The sequence below is a fragment of the Rhinatrema bivittatum genome, chromosome 18 (genome assembly GCF_901001135.1).
Source record: "Rhinatrema bivittatum chromosome 18, aRhiBiv1.1, whole genome shotgun sequence".
Lineage (NCBI taxonomy): Eukaryota > Metazoa > Chordata > Amphibia > Gymnophiona > Rhinatrematidae > Rhinatrema > Rhinatrema bivittatum.
The window spans coordinates 35962719-35978003 of NC_042632.1; the positions used below are offsets into that span (position 1 = coordinate 35962719).

The 15285-nt window shown below is 48.6% G+C and overlaps 1 protein-coding gene across 2 annotated transcripts in view; it reads right to left on the reverse strand.

The window, feature by feature from the left end:
- Positions 1-15285, reverse strand: part of NDST1 (N-deacetylase and N-sulfotransferase 1) — a 100380-nt gene that overhangs the window by 43516 nt on the left and 41579 nt on the right. For both annotated transcript variants that reach the window (XM_029583277.1, XM_029583278.1), the window contains exon 2: positions 12996-13845. In XM_029583277.1, the coding sequence (XP_029439137.1) occupies positions 12996-13505 (510 nt within the window). In that variant the 5' untranslated portion in view covers positions 13506-13845. The remainder of the gene's footprint in view (positions 1-12995; positions 13846-15285) is intronic.

Below are 15285 nucleotides of genomic sequence, written 5' to 3' on the forward strand. Positions count from 1 at the left end.
TCCATTTCAGATCTGTAACATCCCTGGCTGCTGAGCCCGAGGTATGCAGGGAAGATGCAGACTTTCCGCATTATCCCGTTAGGCATTTAGGCAGCTATTTTCAAGCAGCCCACGTAAAGACAGTAAAAAACGCACACAAGTTGCACCAGTTTTATAAAGCACACAAGTCCACTTTGATAATTATCCCACCAAATCTACCCTCCAGAAAGTTGTCCCTGCTATTTTGTACACAGAAAGGTAAGGCATCCTCTTAAACCCACCCCAGGAATGCTTATGCCCAGACGTGACACATGCACGTAAGTTTACTCACACATTGCGGCGGGGGATTTTGCAGAAGGCGGTTATTTTCACGTGCAACGTTTGCGTCCTAGTTAGGGCATTAACTTTCCCCTGCAGCGTGAGGCAGGATATGGTTTGGCAAACAACTTTAGACGCAAAATGACTTTTTTCTACTTCCATGAGCAGGTCCCAATACATTGTGCTTCTCCCCCTTTCCCCTCCATCTGCTTTCGCTTTTCCCCATGCCAAGCCAGAGCACAGGAGCAGCAAAAAGAGCCACAAAACTCACAGATGGAGAATCACACACACACACACACACACACACACACTGTAATGTACGCAGCCAAGGTATGAGTGCACATGGCAAGCATGTGCTGATGTGGGAAGGTCTGAGACCGAAGGCCAGGTACCTCTAACCATCTTTGAAGTAGACAAATCCTCCTCAAAGCATGGTCAGACAGCACTTTATTTTTTTTTAAGTTTAGAATCGGCAATAAAGCAAAAAAAAGTGTTCTATCAAAGTTGTGCATTTAGTAAATGTTATAGACAACAGCAATAGACCAATAGGCAAAAGGCAATAAGCAAAAGAATCCTCTCCCATCAAATTAACACAAGGTGTCCACCAAGGATCCTCCTTCTCATCCACCTCTTCAATATTTACCTCCTACCCCTTTGCCAACTCCTCTCTGACCTCGGCCTCACTCACTTCATTTACGCAGATGATGTGCAAATACTCATCCCCATTCATGAATCCCTCTCCAAGGCCCTCAAGACCTGGGAAGAGTGCCTCACTGCCATAAACCTCCTCTTCACCAACCTACACCTGGCCCTAAACGCATCGAAAACCGAGCTCCTCATCATATCCGCCGACCACAACCTCGTGCCCTCCCCCACTCCATCACCTTCTCACAGAACATTCGAGACCTCTGTGTCACCATTGACAACCAACTTAACCTAAAAAAAGTTCATTAACACAACAATAAATGAATCCTTTTTCAAACTTCATGTCCTCAAAAAAAAAAACTTAAACCCCTACTCCATCTAAATGACTTCTGCACAGTCCTGCAGGTCACCCCCCTCTCTAAAATTGATTATTGCAACTCGCTACTCCTTGGCCTCCCCACCTCATCCATCAAACCTCTCCAAATGCTGCAGAACGCCTCCGCCAGAATCCTTACCAACACCCGCAAAACTGACCTCATCACCCCGGTCCTCAAAGAACTCCACTGGCTCCCAGTATCTCACCACATTCTCTATAAAAACCTCTCACTTACACACAAAGCCCTTCACACAACTGTAGACATACACTGGCTAAAGGATTCCTTCCGCTTCTCTACCTCCAACCGACCCACGAGAGCAGCCTACAAGAGGAACCCCTATTACACCCCCACCTAAGAACAGCCATCTCAAATCCATAAAAGACAGAGCCCTGTCTATTGCTGGACCCTCCCTCTGGAACAGCATGCCCCCTGACCTCCGTCAAGAACCTTGCACTCAGATATTAAAATAATAAAAAATGCAAGACCTGGCTCTTTAAAAAGGCCTTTCCTCAATAATATCTCTACTCCACCTTTTCTCCCCCGCCCTCTAACAACCCTCCACACGAAAAATAAACTCTCCTCCTAATCCCTCCTCCAATTTTATCTCCCCCTCTCTTCCCCCCTTGCCTCCCCCCTCCTCCCCTAAAGCTGCTCAAATCCTCTTTACCCACGTCCTTTATTTTGTATTGTATACATTTTTCCTTGCCTCGTCTTTAATAACCGCCCTTCCCTCCTTCCTTTTTCCCCCACGTCCTTTTAACATTTAGTAGTCCATCATAAAAAAGTATTATCCTACATCCGCTATTTATATATTTCTCTTTTGGACTCCCCTTTCATACAGTCACAACAATGCATTATAATATACTCGCTATAATTATACTATTTTCCGTTGACTCCCTTTCCTCCAAATTGCTTTTCTCCCTGATCCATATATGTATTTGCTTTATGTTCAATGTAAACCAATATGATGTATACTATTTTCTGTTGACTCCCGTTCCTCCTCTCCCTGTTCCATGTATTTTTTGCATTATGTTCTATGTCAACCGATATGATGCATCTACGAATACCGGTATATAAAAGCTGTTAAATAAATAAAAAGGTGGCTTTACTGCATGCCCAAGTGACCAGCATTAGCCAGTGAAACTCCTCAAACGAGGAACCCTTTCCATCTGCTGCGAATACTACTTGCTTTATTTATTAGCCACAGTTATCAGCGCTTTGATGGCAGCCTGCAGTCTGCAAAGAGAACCCGCTGCGACCGTAGAGCGCCTTTTACCTGGGGTGGCTGGGACCAGCCTCCTTCCAGATCATGGATTTCGACAGCTAATGCGGGAGTTTTCCCAACCCAAGAATTTCAGATAATGGGAGGTTTTTTTCCAGGAGGCCGACCAATTTCCCTGTAATAGAAGTTTGGGCGGATAACGGAAGACAGGCCCGCGAGTTTTTCCAGATCATGAGAGGATTTCTTTTTTTTGGGGGAGGTAAGGGGGGGGGGGGGAGGAGAATGAAATTTCAAATGTCTGCAGGTGGTCGCAAAGTCCACGGGGACATGTGTGCATCCTCTCTGTAAACCGCCTAGGGTTCAGGACTACTGAGTGTGGTGGTTCTAGGTATTTGTTTTGTGGTTCTAGGTATTGTTCTTGATTCCAATTTCTGTATTTTAACTTTTGTATCCGGCACTGGGCCGGACCAATACATTAGGCAACTGACAAATAGCCCCCTCCAGAACTTTGCACCTGCTATTTCTACAGACATTTTTTTGTCGCTGAAAAATAATGGGCAAAGTTTTGAAAAACGCAAAAAACTACACACGTCGAATCCTCTTTGCCCTTTCCTTGCCTGCAGAAAGGCTGCCACTCAGTGCAGGGGAAAAAAAGGAACTTTCACCTGCGAAATGCTCTTATAAAGATGCAGTTATGCACTGCCGTTCCCTACCACTTCTACAGTGCATGCAGCACTGCATGCTCCAGAGGCACACAAGACACCGCTCCTTACAATTTAGTCAGGAAACATAAGAGCATCCTCTAGCTGTGTTATTCAGAGCTTCAGCAGGCATTAGTTTGCTTTAAAAACAAAAATCTTCAGCTGGGACGCAGGTCTGCAGGGAAGCTGAGGTGGAAGGCGAACATGCTAAGAACGACTGATAATAACTTACTTTTATTTCCTTTCACCGACTACCAGTGTAGGCTTTGTGGTGAATCTGAGTGCAGGGATTGCCCTGCTGTACATTTACTGTAACCACAGAACAGCACTGACAGCATGCAGGGGCTTAGGCACCACTGGGCACCAATTCAGCAGTATTTCTCCCTAGAGTGGGGCCATCCTCGCCTATTCTACCTGTCTGTCTCGCTTCACTTGCTCACTGCTTCCCAGACTAGCGCTGTGTACACTGTCAGCACGCTAGATACCAAGCAAGCAATAATAAGCTGCTGACAGGAGTAGCACCATGCCAAGTACCGGCAGTTTTCTATAGAACTAGATGAAAAGCAAGTTCTGTGCCAGTTGTTTTACGCAGCGCACACCTGTATGGCCCAGATGTGGTGGACCGAGTTAATTCAGTGAAAAGAGCGACATAAGTGAAGAGAAACTGGTGTGTGTGTGTGTGTGTGTGTGTGTGTAAATGTGAGAGAGTGAGTGAGAGTGTGAGAGAGTGAGAGAGAGAGTGTGTGTGTGTGTGTGTCAGGGGGGTGCAGTCAAAGCCGTTATTCTGGACTGCAAGCAAGCTTGTAAAACAGGAGTGCATGCCACACACCATAGGCTAGGACACCGTGCCATACCCGTTCCATCTACTGACTGGGGGTTAGGGTCAGCGGACCGTGCTCAGAAAAGGCGTTTCCTTAAAGTACCCCCCCCCTCGCAGCAGCCACATTGCAGGATTCCCCCACTCTGACTCGAGACGCAGCAGCCCAGGTTACCGAAGGCACCGAGCAGCTCCCGCCAGAAGTCTGCGACCGGCCGTGCGCTGAACTCCTCGCCATGTCTCACCCTACATCGCAGAAGAAACGTTGGCTATACATCCTTCCAGCAGGAGCTTTCACGCTGCTGGGGCAAACCCAGCAAAGTGGAAACAAACACTGATTTATTTTGCTTCCAAATGATAGCTCTCTGGGGAAGTTAGGGGATGCCTCGATTAGGGATTTTTTTTTTTTGGATGCTGGGACAGACAAGCCTTTTGGGCGGCTCCCAAAATTCACAGTATTATCCTTGGAACTAGTGGCTGCTATACTGTGTGTTGCTATTACAAATGCGGGTGTTAGGGTGGAGGCTGTAGGGCAGAAGGGTTTTTCCAGGCCCTGGTGTGGATGTTTAGCAGACAAAAAGCCCAGCGCATCTATGTAATGCAACGGAAACCAATAAAAAGAAAAGAGCAGCTAAAAAAAACAACACCTCCCTCTTGACCTGCGTTTGCATAGGCTATTTTCAGAGAACCCTTCCACACACGAGACTAATTACTCCACTACTGAGTTCCGTCTTCATTAATCTGCTTCACTCCCTGTTCCAGCCAAAGTGAGAAACTGCAGCAGGAATAAAGTCGGCTAAGTTTCCTGCCGCGCTCACCCTTAATGGCGCAGGCGGCACCAAAACTTCACGGATGTCTCTTCAATCCTGTACTCGTCGCTCCTGAAATTGCCAATCCATGGCTGGCGCTACAACTCTGGGACTGGGACTAGTTACTCCAGGCTTCATCTTCAGGGTTGGCCGTGCTCTGCCATGCACAAGTCCCAAGTTTAATTCTCTGGCTCGGCTTCAGCACCCCCAGGCCGGAGGGATTGGGGGAAGCAGGGATGGAAAATGTCTGGGCGCCCAAAATTTGGCACGTGGCGCCTGCTGATCCAGGGAGAAGAGCTACTACTGCGGGAGGTCCCGCACAAAAAGAACCATTATCGCCAAGGGAGACCCAAGCCCAACACAGCCCACCCCTCCTCCCCAAATGGTCTGGACTGCCCCTGCCTGCTCAGAAGATGACAGGTTGGTGAGGAAGAGAAAAGAGAGGCCAAAAGAGGTGAGCAAAGGGGGGGGGGGGGGAACCAAAGAAAAAAATACCCCAAGCAAAAAAAAAAAAATATATAAAAAAACAAACAAACCTAAGGAAAACAAAATCTGAAAAGCAAGCCCAAAAAAAATAAAAATATGAAAAAGGCAACACAAAAACAGACAAAAAGAAGCCAAAGGAAAGATTACAAGGAACAAATATTTTTTTTGCCCTGGCACCTACAATTTTTGGCTGGCACCCAAGTTTGCAAAATATTTTTCCAGATGGTCCTTGGCCATCACTCAACAGCAGCACCTAGTGGTCGGACTTAGGGTAAGCCACAGTTAGCGGCCCCCCCCCCCCCTCAGCCAGGGACTGTCAGTGCAATGGCTGGGCAGAGTTTGGAGGGGGTTACAAAATAGGATTAACCCCCATTCCTTGCCAGGGAGCTGCAGATGGAGACTCACAGTACCGTAGCCTAACAGAGAGCGATTCCAACTGACCTGGTGGCACAAGAGGAGGAATCCGGTCCCCAAAACTACCCCTCACGTTCCCAAGTTCATAAGAAAACACAAGTAGTGGGGTCTAGCGGAAAAGCGCATTCATGACCCTGTTACAGGTGGGTGCGAAATAGAAATTAGAGGCTATGTAGGCATGAAACGAGTATTCCGCGTCACGGCCTGGCGTCTCCTACTCCTCCCCCCTAATCATGCGAGTCCTAGTGCAGTGCCTCCGCCTGTTGCTATGGGGATTAAAGTAATATCACCTATTAAGCATGAACCTTTCATACTCGGGCAGAGATAATGAGCAAGCAAGGAGAAAATGATTAATCTCACTCATAATTAAGGAAGCTTAACGAGCACTTACAGGACGGAAAACAGGTTTACTGTGCGTACAATGTGCATAGAAGACAAATATATTTTTTTAAAGTTGTTTCTAGTCTCTCTCTCTCTATAAAGATAACTAAACCACTGAGGACAAACCTTGCCAGCCAGGTTTTCAGGATAACCTCAATGTATATACAGGAGCTAGATTTGCATTTAAAGGAGGCAGTGTATGCATATATATATCTCATGCATATACCTAGACCATGGGTTCCTTCCATGAGCGCTGGACTGTCACCAGGACGACCAGCACCCTGGCAACTGGGAGAGGGGGGACGACCCATCTGTAAAGTTTTGGTTGCCATGTTGAGGAAGGACCTCCCTGGCTGACCCAGCCCCTACCTAGTGACTGTATAAAGTGCTCATAACACATCCTACTGCTGCTGCAGAGCCAAGCAGCACTGGCACCCCGCCCCCACGGAGAGGCACGTTGGCGCCTACCATGCCTACCCTCTTCCAATCTCACTTAGGAACCGATTCATTAAGGGTTTTCTCCCATGCTGTGCTTATGGGAAATAGATGCTTAGTAAAATCGGAGCCTGAATTACCTAATGCTCATGTCCCACGAGACTTCTGTCCAATCCTAGTTTTTTTTTAAGCTAGTTGGTACAGATCCGTATGAACTGCAAATGGAAAAATCAGCTGTGTAGCAAACCACCCTATAAAATGGGATTAGGCTGGCAAAGGCTCTTTTAGCTGCTCGCAGACCCTGCACAGCCATTTTAACGGAGGAAAATCAACTTGTGTCTTCCCCTTCATGTCATATCAAACTGAAGGCAACAAGCCTTAGGCTCGGGAGCAACACATGACTCATGCTTAAAAATTCATAGATGAGCTACTGAGCAGACCGGTCATCCCTCAGAGCCAGTCTCCACTAGGGTTACCTTCACCCCCACCCCCATGTACACACAGGCTGGCTTTGCCCCACTGCAGTGCAATTCTGATTTGCCTAAGAAAACGGGAAGTACAATTCCATGCATGCAGTGGGGAACGCCCCTCAAAATTAGATCAGCCTGATCAACTTGAGCTAAGAACGTAAGAGGTGCCATGCTGGGCCAGACCAAGGTCCATCGAGCCCAGCATCCTGTCTCTGACAGTGGCCAGTCCAGGTCACAAGAACACATCAGATCCCCAATGGTTGATCCGTTTCTTGTATCTCACTCCCAGGGCTAAGCGCTGGCTTTCCCAGGTCTACCTGGCTAATAACTTTTCCTTCAGGAACTTGTCCAATCCTCTTTTAAACCCCAGTATGTTAGTTGCCTTGACCACATCCTCCGGCAACAGATTCCATAGTTTGATTTTTCACCGAGTGAAAAAAAAAATACTTCCTACAATTTGTTTTTAACCTGCCGTTTGCTAGTTTCATGGAGTGTCCTCTAGTCCTTGTGCTGTTTGAAAGGGCAAAATAACCGTTCCACCCCACTCATGATTTTATAAAAGTCAATCCTATCCCCTTCTCAATCATCTCTTTCCCAAGCTAAAAAGCCCTAATCTGTTTAGCTTTTCCATGCACTTGTATCACCCTTCTCTGTACCTTTTCTATGTCTTTTTTGACCTGCTGGAGATGATAACGTTTTGCTCTCCATCCCCTTGTTTCTCTTCACACTTCTCTGCATTTCTGCTTTTAGAGCTGGCTACATCAGAATGCCAGGTTTAAAGGTTTGCAGGCCAGCTGTATGCCCAGGCACGTCAAGCTGCCCCCTGCTGGCAAGCTCATGTCACCTGCCATGCTCTGGAAAGGCTTTTAAAGAAGTATATTAGACGGATCATATTTCATAAATGCTTCATGCTGCCAGCAGCCTTTCTCTGCCAGAAGAACAAGAGCATATCATTGCCAAAATTAGAAGGAAAAAAAGGAAAAAAAAATGGATGACAATCATATTTAAATTAAATTCAAATAGAACCAAAAAAATAAAAATAAATAAATAAGCTGTCACGTGTTCCCAAGCTGAGATTATTAGAAACAGGAAATGTACAAAGGCTGCTGGAGATGAAGTCGCCCCTTTGCCACGAGGGGAGCTGCACATGAATAGGGCAGGATTTATCGAAGGCAGGGTTTTCCATCCCAGTGCCGGAGGCACACCTGTCCCAGTCGCGTTTTCTGGATCGCCAGAGTCAACGCGCACGACGCAGATCTGCATGCATTGGGTCACCGACGCATGCAAATCTCGCTCCATGCATATTCGCTACAGATACCGTGAAAACCCCGACCGGTTGGGTGCTCCTCTGGGACGGGACGGGAGAGTCGCCGCCCTACGGTTTACTCCGGTGCAAACGATGCTCCAGATTTAGCAGTGAAAGTGGAAACGGGAGCAATGTCTGCACTGCAGCAAAACGGGGCTTAAACCTGCCCCGTAGGGAGCAGGGATGTTTAGGATCGGGGTTCTCAGTCTGGTCCTTGAGAAGCACTCACCAATCAGGCTTTCGGAATAACCACAATGAATCCGAACGCAGTGGAGGCGTGCATGCATCTTTATTGCGGATACCTTGAAAGCAGGGCTGGCTGGCTGGTTCCCAGGATTACATCTGTTACACCAGGGATTCGTGTTAGCACCTGTTCTACGATGCCTGCTCATTTTTCCTTTTTTAGCTCTTTATCACATTCACAAATGGATTGAATATCTGCCAGTATGAAGCCCACCTCTGTGCTCCTTGACATCCATCTAGCAATGTGAACTGAAGTGATTAGTAACTTTGTTACCTGAACTGCGGTGTATAAAACTGTTAAATAAAATAAATAAGGCTACTAAAAATGGCTACTGTACTTGCTCCTGCTGGTAACCTCATGAGGGTCTCCTCCCAATACACTTACAAATAGCGCTGGTCCACCTTCACATTTAGAAACCCTCTCTTCACAGACATACACTGGATAATGTTTGGCCCATTGCCAACATACCAAATTTGTTTTGGTATGTTGGCAATGGATTTTTTTTTTAATGCACAGTCCATCTTGGATCCGTGTCAAGCTGGTTTCAGGCCAGGGTACAGCATGGAAGCTGTGCCTCTGGCGCTAACAGATGTGATCCAAGGAAAGACAGATCAGGGATTGGAGTCCCTTGTGATTGTAGCCCTTCTTCTACTAGGGGGTCACATACAGTCCCAGTCTTTACTGCCCTGGGGAGTGGATTCTCCAAATGGAGGGTGGGGAGGAGAAGGAGGAGGAAGAGGCTAAACCTCCAGGGCCCAAGGCTTAGAGGTGAACCCTCTTCTCTGGGAGTACTTGTTGTTAACTCTGTGTAGATGCAGAATAAAGAGGTTGGACACTATGGCTGGGTGTCTCAAACTAAAAGTTCGGTAGGTCTTCCAAAGGGATCAAGTTTCACTAACTACACTTGTCTCTGATTACATCCACCTTTTTTCAAGCTCTTCCTCTCTCTGTAAATGTGTCCCTGAGATGTTCCTACCCTCCAGAACTTGGACTGGTAAAGTATCCCAGAAGGGCAGGAGTATCCTAGGTGTGGTGGGATCCCTTCTCCAACTGTACCCGAGATCCCGGTCTTCATCCAAACCTCCCAAAATACAATCCTCATCCTTTCTTCCTAAGTGAAGACTCCAATAGGGGGGGGGGGGGTTTTTCGCCAGTTGATATGAAACTTTACTCCTGTTCTCCTCTCAAAATGGTAAACTTGGCTCTCTCGGACTAAAAGGTCCTGCAGTAAGGAAAAGGTCAGCACCTCTCCTTTCCCAAACTACTGGGCAGGGAAAGGGGAAGCAAAAATACTTCCGCCCAATTCAAAAAGCAAAACTCTTCCCAAATACTAAAAGCCAAGGTGCTCCTGTGGTGAGTCAGCAGTGTTCCCTCCACGCGTGGTGAGATGGGCGCCGCAGGTCTTCTCTACCCCTGTCCTTTCAAAGGCAAGGCTCTTCCCTACCTAAGCCAGGACAAGGGATTCCCAAAACTGAATTTCTAGGAAAATAAGTCACTTGGCTCAAAAACCTGGAGGTAAACCCTACCAGATAGTGGGTACTGAACAGGTGTATGCCCCCTTTTCCCTACGCCTCTGACCGTGGGGGCTAGAAATAGAGACGAGGGAACATAAGAGAAACATATCCTACCCCTTCCAGAGCAAGCAAAAATGCCGCACTGTTCTCCATCTACAATTGCAGGGTCCTCACGGGAGGTGCTGTTCTGTGCCCCTCCTGTCTCCTAAGCAGGGGGTCTCTACATAGTGCCTGATTACTCAGCAGCATTCAGTACAGAGAGCTGTATGTTTCTTCTCATCCCCACTCGCCCTCCCACAGAGGTGATGATTGCGTCCTATGAAACATCCCCAGCCCTGGCTGGGGATGACCAGAAGGGACATCTCCCCAAGTCACCTGGTGATTAGTTATTCATTGGGCTTTTCTTCCAGGCACTTGTCCAAACCCATTCGGCCAACATGTGGATAGAAGAGCTCAACCGGAGCCGGTCCCAACTAAGACTATGTACCGTGAGCCTTCGATTCACGGTTACCTCTTCCAGTTACAGCTCAGCCACTGAAGCATCACTTCGTCTAGTGTGGCTACCCGCACAGTCAGGCACACGGGGGCTGAGACCGTGTCTCCTCGCCATCCGGGACTGTGAACACCGGCTCTGCAGCACCCCAGCCCTTGCCAGTCTGAGGAGCAGACACAGAGTATGGGAAGCAGCGATGTAGCAGTCCCATGAGGTTACAGGGCTGTACTATCTTTGGATCAGGCTTACGTGCCAATAATAAAAAAAAAAAACAAAAACAGATTTTCCCTGAGAGTAAGACATTTCATAGGACTCTGGGCTGCAGTTTGAACAGCAGAGAAAGGAATTTACTTGAGGCAAACAAAGAAATACTTCATAGTCCAGTCGTCCTCACCCCCTCCCCGAGACGTTTTGATGGAACCCCTTTGGCTGGAATGAGCTGTACAAAGAGGTACCAGCAGCCTGCCGAGCAGTTCACACCTTTGGGGAAGGATGAATGGCGCTCAGCCATCCTGACCATCTTTGTGACAACTAAGCAGAGGGGGCCAGGTCACCTCTCTGGGCTCTTCAGTACTTCCCCCAGTGGCACCTTAAAGCAGCAAGAGCAGCTGCAACATGATTTTATTTTTATTATGCTGTTACTTCAAGCAACAGAATCATTAGCTTCCTTTTATAGTACTGGCATTTTAGTCTTGAGGGAATCTTGCTATTTAAAACGTGTGCCGGTTCCTCCCACTTGGCCGTGCCTAGCATTGTGGATGCAAGTGGAAAGGCGGGACCTCGTTAACGAGACCAGTGAAAAGAAAGCCAGAAGGTAAGGGAGACCTCGGGCACTCTAGTTTCTCTTCAAATGGAATAAACTGGAGGGTCGTGCTCCGCCTCTTTTTGACTGGGATCCAACCGCTGGGTCTCCTTTCGGCTGAGATTGAGAACCTGTACAGTATGGGGGGCGCGGGGGGGGGGGGGGGGGAGAGTCTCTGTCACCTGACCCCCACTGGGGACAAACCAGGGAGAGCAGGGGAAAAGCCACAGGCAACATCCAAGGAAGGGGGTCCTTACATCTTTGAACTTTTTTTTTATAGTTTTATCAAACAGGTACCATCTCTACCCAACTGCTTAATTTTCTTTCACCCAATGGCATCGTTTTTTCAAAATTTCTGTTGGCGGCAACCCTGTAATTCCCCTGAAGCACTGGGAGTAGCCATGTTGGGAAAAAAAAAAAAGAGTCACAAATTCCTTCACCCCGGTTGAATCATCAGACCAGTCCAGACTGGCTACGATGTCACGCGTGGCGCTACCCACACTCTCACTGCATGAAACAAGCAGATCATTTAATAAGGGCCAGTTCTGCTCCCGTAGCGCTCCATGCACCTCCTACCCTCCCCAGACTGACAGCGTTTTCAGCCTATCCCAAGGAATATTCATGCCATAAAACAGATCAATGTAAGGATTTCCTGGCTAGAGAGCGCCCGAGGACTGGGAACAGCCCCCAGGTTCCCATGGCAGCTTAGGGGTAGACTAAGAAAATTATGCTGCAGTTTTGGGTTTTTTTAAAATGAGGTGGCAATTTGCATATTAAATAATGCAAATTTTATTTTGCTTCATGTTCCTTATTGATCTCTAATGCGTCTGGGTAATTTATTTTGTCCTTATTAAAGATTTTTTGATGGAAGATGAGGGATCTTCATGATCAGTGCGGGGATGAAAGGGGGTGGGGGGTGGGGGGGGGTTGGCAGGGGGATGTGATCGGAAATGGGGGAAAGGAGAGGGAAGGAAGGATCAGAAGTGGAGGGAGGAAGAGAGAGAAGAAATGGAAGAGGAAAAGGGGAGAGGGGAATAGTTCTGGGATCCAGGACTAAAATCGGGGAAGGAGAATCAGGAAGGGGGGCTAGGGGACAGGAGTGGGTTTGCTCTCCATTGATCCATTGAGATGTCAACCATCTCTACTGGCACCGGTTATCAGGGAGGGCAACTTGCAAAGCTGTTTATGCAGGTAAAGTGGTGCCTCATACATGGATTGTGGGCGTAGACTTAGGCGCACATCAGGACAGATGTTCCGGGGCGGAGTCGGGCGGGGCCTAGGATTTAGCTGCACGATTTTTACTTTCGGAAAGTACATACGTAACTTCTGCTGGAAGAGGTACCGTGCAAATAGCGGGCGCAAGCCTGCGCAGCCACTTTTTCTCTGCATTGCTTCTCGGAAATGGGGAGCTTTCCCCCTTTGAACGTCTGACAAAGCCTGCGGGGTTAAAAAAAAAGCCACCCTCCGCACTTCCTTAGAAATTAGCCCCTTTACCGGCGCGGACGACGGGCTTCCGGGGGGGAACTGAACGCGAAAACAAAAATTTCCCCCCAGAAGCCAGGCCCGACTGGGCCCGTTTTACCTTGAAGAAGCCGATGACGCCTACGCCGTACTCCACGCAGTACTTGTCGAGCAGCTCCCGGTTCCAGGCATCCAGGTTCACGTACTTCAAGATGTTCTCGTAGACAATGAGGGCGAAGCGACCCCGGTCCTTGTCGGTCAGGGTGGGCATGTCCCCTTTCCCGGGGGCGATCTCCGTTCGATACTTGAAGCGGCTCGATTCCAAAATGGCCACGATCTCCTGGCCCAGCTGGGAGTAGAGGCTCTCCACGAACACCAGCACCAGAGGATCCGTGCGGGACGAGTCGATCACTTTCAGGGGCTTCAAGGGGAGCAGGCGGGACGGGGCTACCTTGGGCTCATCGCAGTCTGGGGCCAAGGCATCCCCCGAGGGCTCCAGCCCCCTATTCCACCCGTACAAGTAATACGCAGAGATAAAAACACTGAGAAGGCAAAAGGCAAAGAGCAAAAGTAGCACCACCTGCGGGCTCACTTGTCGGTAAACCCTCCGTACCCTCAAAAACACAGTCATCGTTGCTTTATACCCAATCTTTTTTTGTTTCCCCCTCAAATTGTTTAGTTAAAAAAAAAAAGGGGGGGGGGAGTGAGGAGGGGGGGGGGGATTAAGTTTATATTTTCCCTCCAGTCGTGTCCAAGTCTTTTCATGTCACCATGGCAAGTCCATTCAGAGTCCTCTTCCAGCGCGAAAGAATCATCAGCGTTCCGGTGATGGCCGCCCCCGCTCGCTTCCCTTCCGGCTGACCCTGCTCATTTCCATGCACCAGGTTGACGAGAAAGCAGGCTGTCTTACGGGGAAGACATCCATCTTGGCTTTTTCGTGGCTCTGCAGCGATTCCTCAGAGCAGCACATGCTGAAAGCGAGAGAGAGAGAGAGAGAGAGAGAATCAGTGAGTTACCCGCTCTGTCGTGAGTGGAGGCGGTGGAAGAGTCGCCGTCAGGCCAATGCAAAAAGGTGTGTTCCCCCCCCCAACGCACGGTTTTACCTGCAGCTGAATGCACATCTTGTGCACGTCAACGTTACTGCAGATGCAGGAAGGAGGTTTACGTGCGCTGAAAACCTCGAGTCACCGCTTAGGGCCCTCGCATGGAAATCCCATGCAAATGAGGACCCTGAGCAGTACTCCCCAGTGCAGAGAGAGAGGCACTGGGTGATAACTCGCATTTTCCTAGCACTGGAAATTTTACTCCTGGCCAGAGGTGGAGCAAAGTTTACCCAACGCTGAGGGGGCCTGGAAAACCCACATGGGTCCGAGCCGGGCCTGGCCTGTCGCCAAGTAACTGGACGTATCTATGCATCAGCCCCCTCCGGACCATAAGGAGCATCACTGAAGTCTGCAAAAGTGTGTCCGTGCAGCTGCTCCGTGCCCAGCGCAGAGCGCAAATCTCTTTCCCTGCTCCCCACCGGTCCAGTCCCTGTCACATGTTAGTCCCTGGCGCACGCACACACACACACACACACACACACACACATACACAAACACACACACACTGCTGCAGGTTTCCAACTGTGTCCTCACACCCTGCCCTGGCTCCTGTTGCCAAATGCTTTCCCTGACATGCACGTGCGTGTCTGCCCGCCTACACACACACACACCTCATCCCACATCATTGTGGCGCAGTTCACCCGCCTCTTCTGCCAGCTGCAAGCGAGTGACCGAGCTGCAACACCTGCCGTTCCCTACCTTCCCTGGCTGCTCAGTACTGTGTGGCCAGTGCTGAGGGATTTCCCCAGCCAGCGGTTAATGGTGAGATCTTGGTCACTCATGTATACGACCGAGCATCCCTCCCATGATCCCCCTTCCCCCCCCCCAAGTTAAAATACGCATTCAATCTGTGCTGAATGCACATTTTAACTCGTCATATGCACGTTTTAATGCCCGATGCATTAGTAGAGAATTAGTTTACTGCATCAGGAGTTTAAAAAAATGTAATCTGTGCATTAAGAAACTGTGCACTGGATTTTAACGCACAGATTATTGCATCGACCTGTGTGTTTTCCAGGAGTTGTCTATTCATCTTCACATCTCTTTTTAAAAATGAGCCAACATAACTTCATCATCCTCATCAACTTCACCCATAGCACCACTCTGTCTCCCGATGGAGTGGATTCTCTAATTGCAACAATCCCAGGCTGAAGCACGGGGCTGACGATTGCCATAAAAGACTCTCTCAATTGGCACTGAGGCCAGCAGCAAGGGAGAATGAAATTCATTAGTAAACAGGCATCTCCAACACAATACCATATCGTCCACCAACCATTAAACCTACCAGCCGTATTCATATGAGCAGGA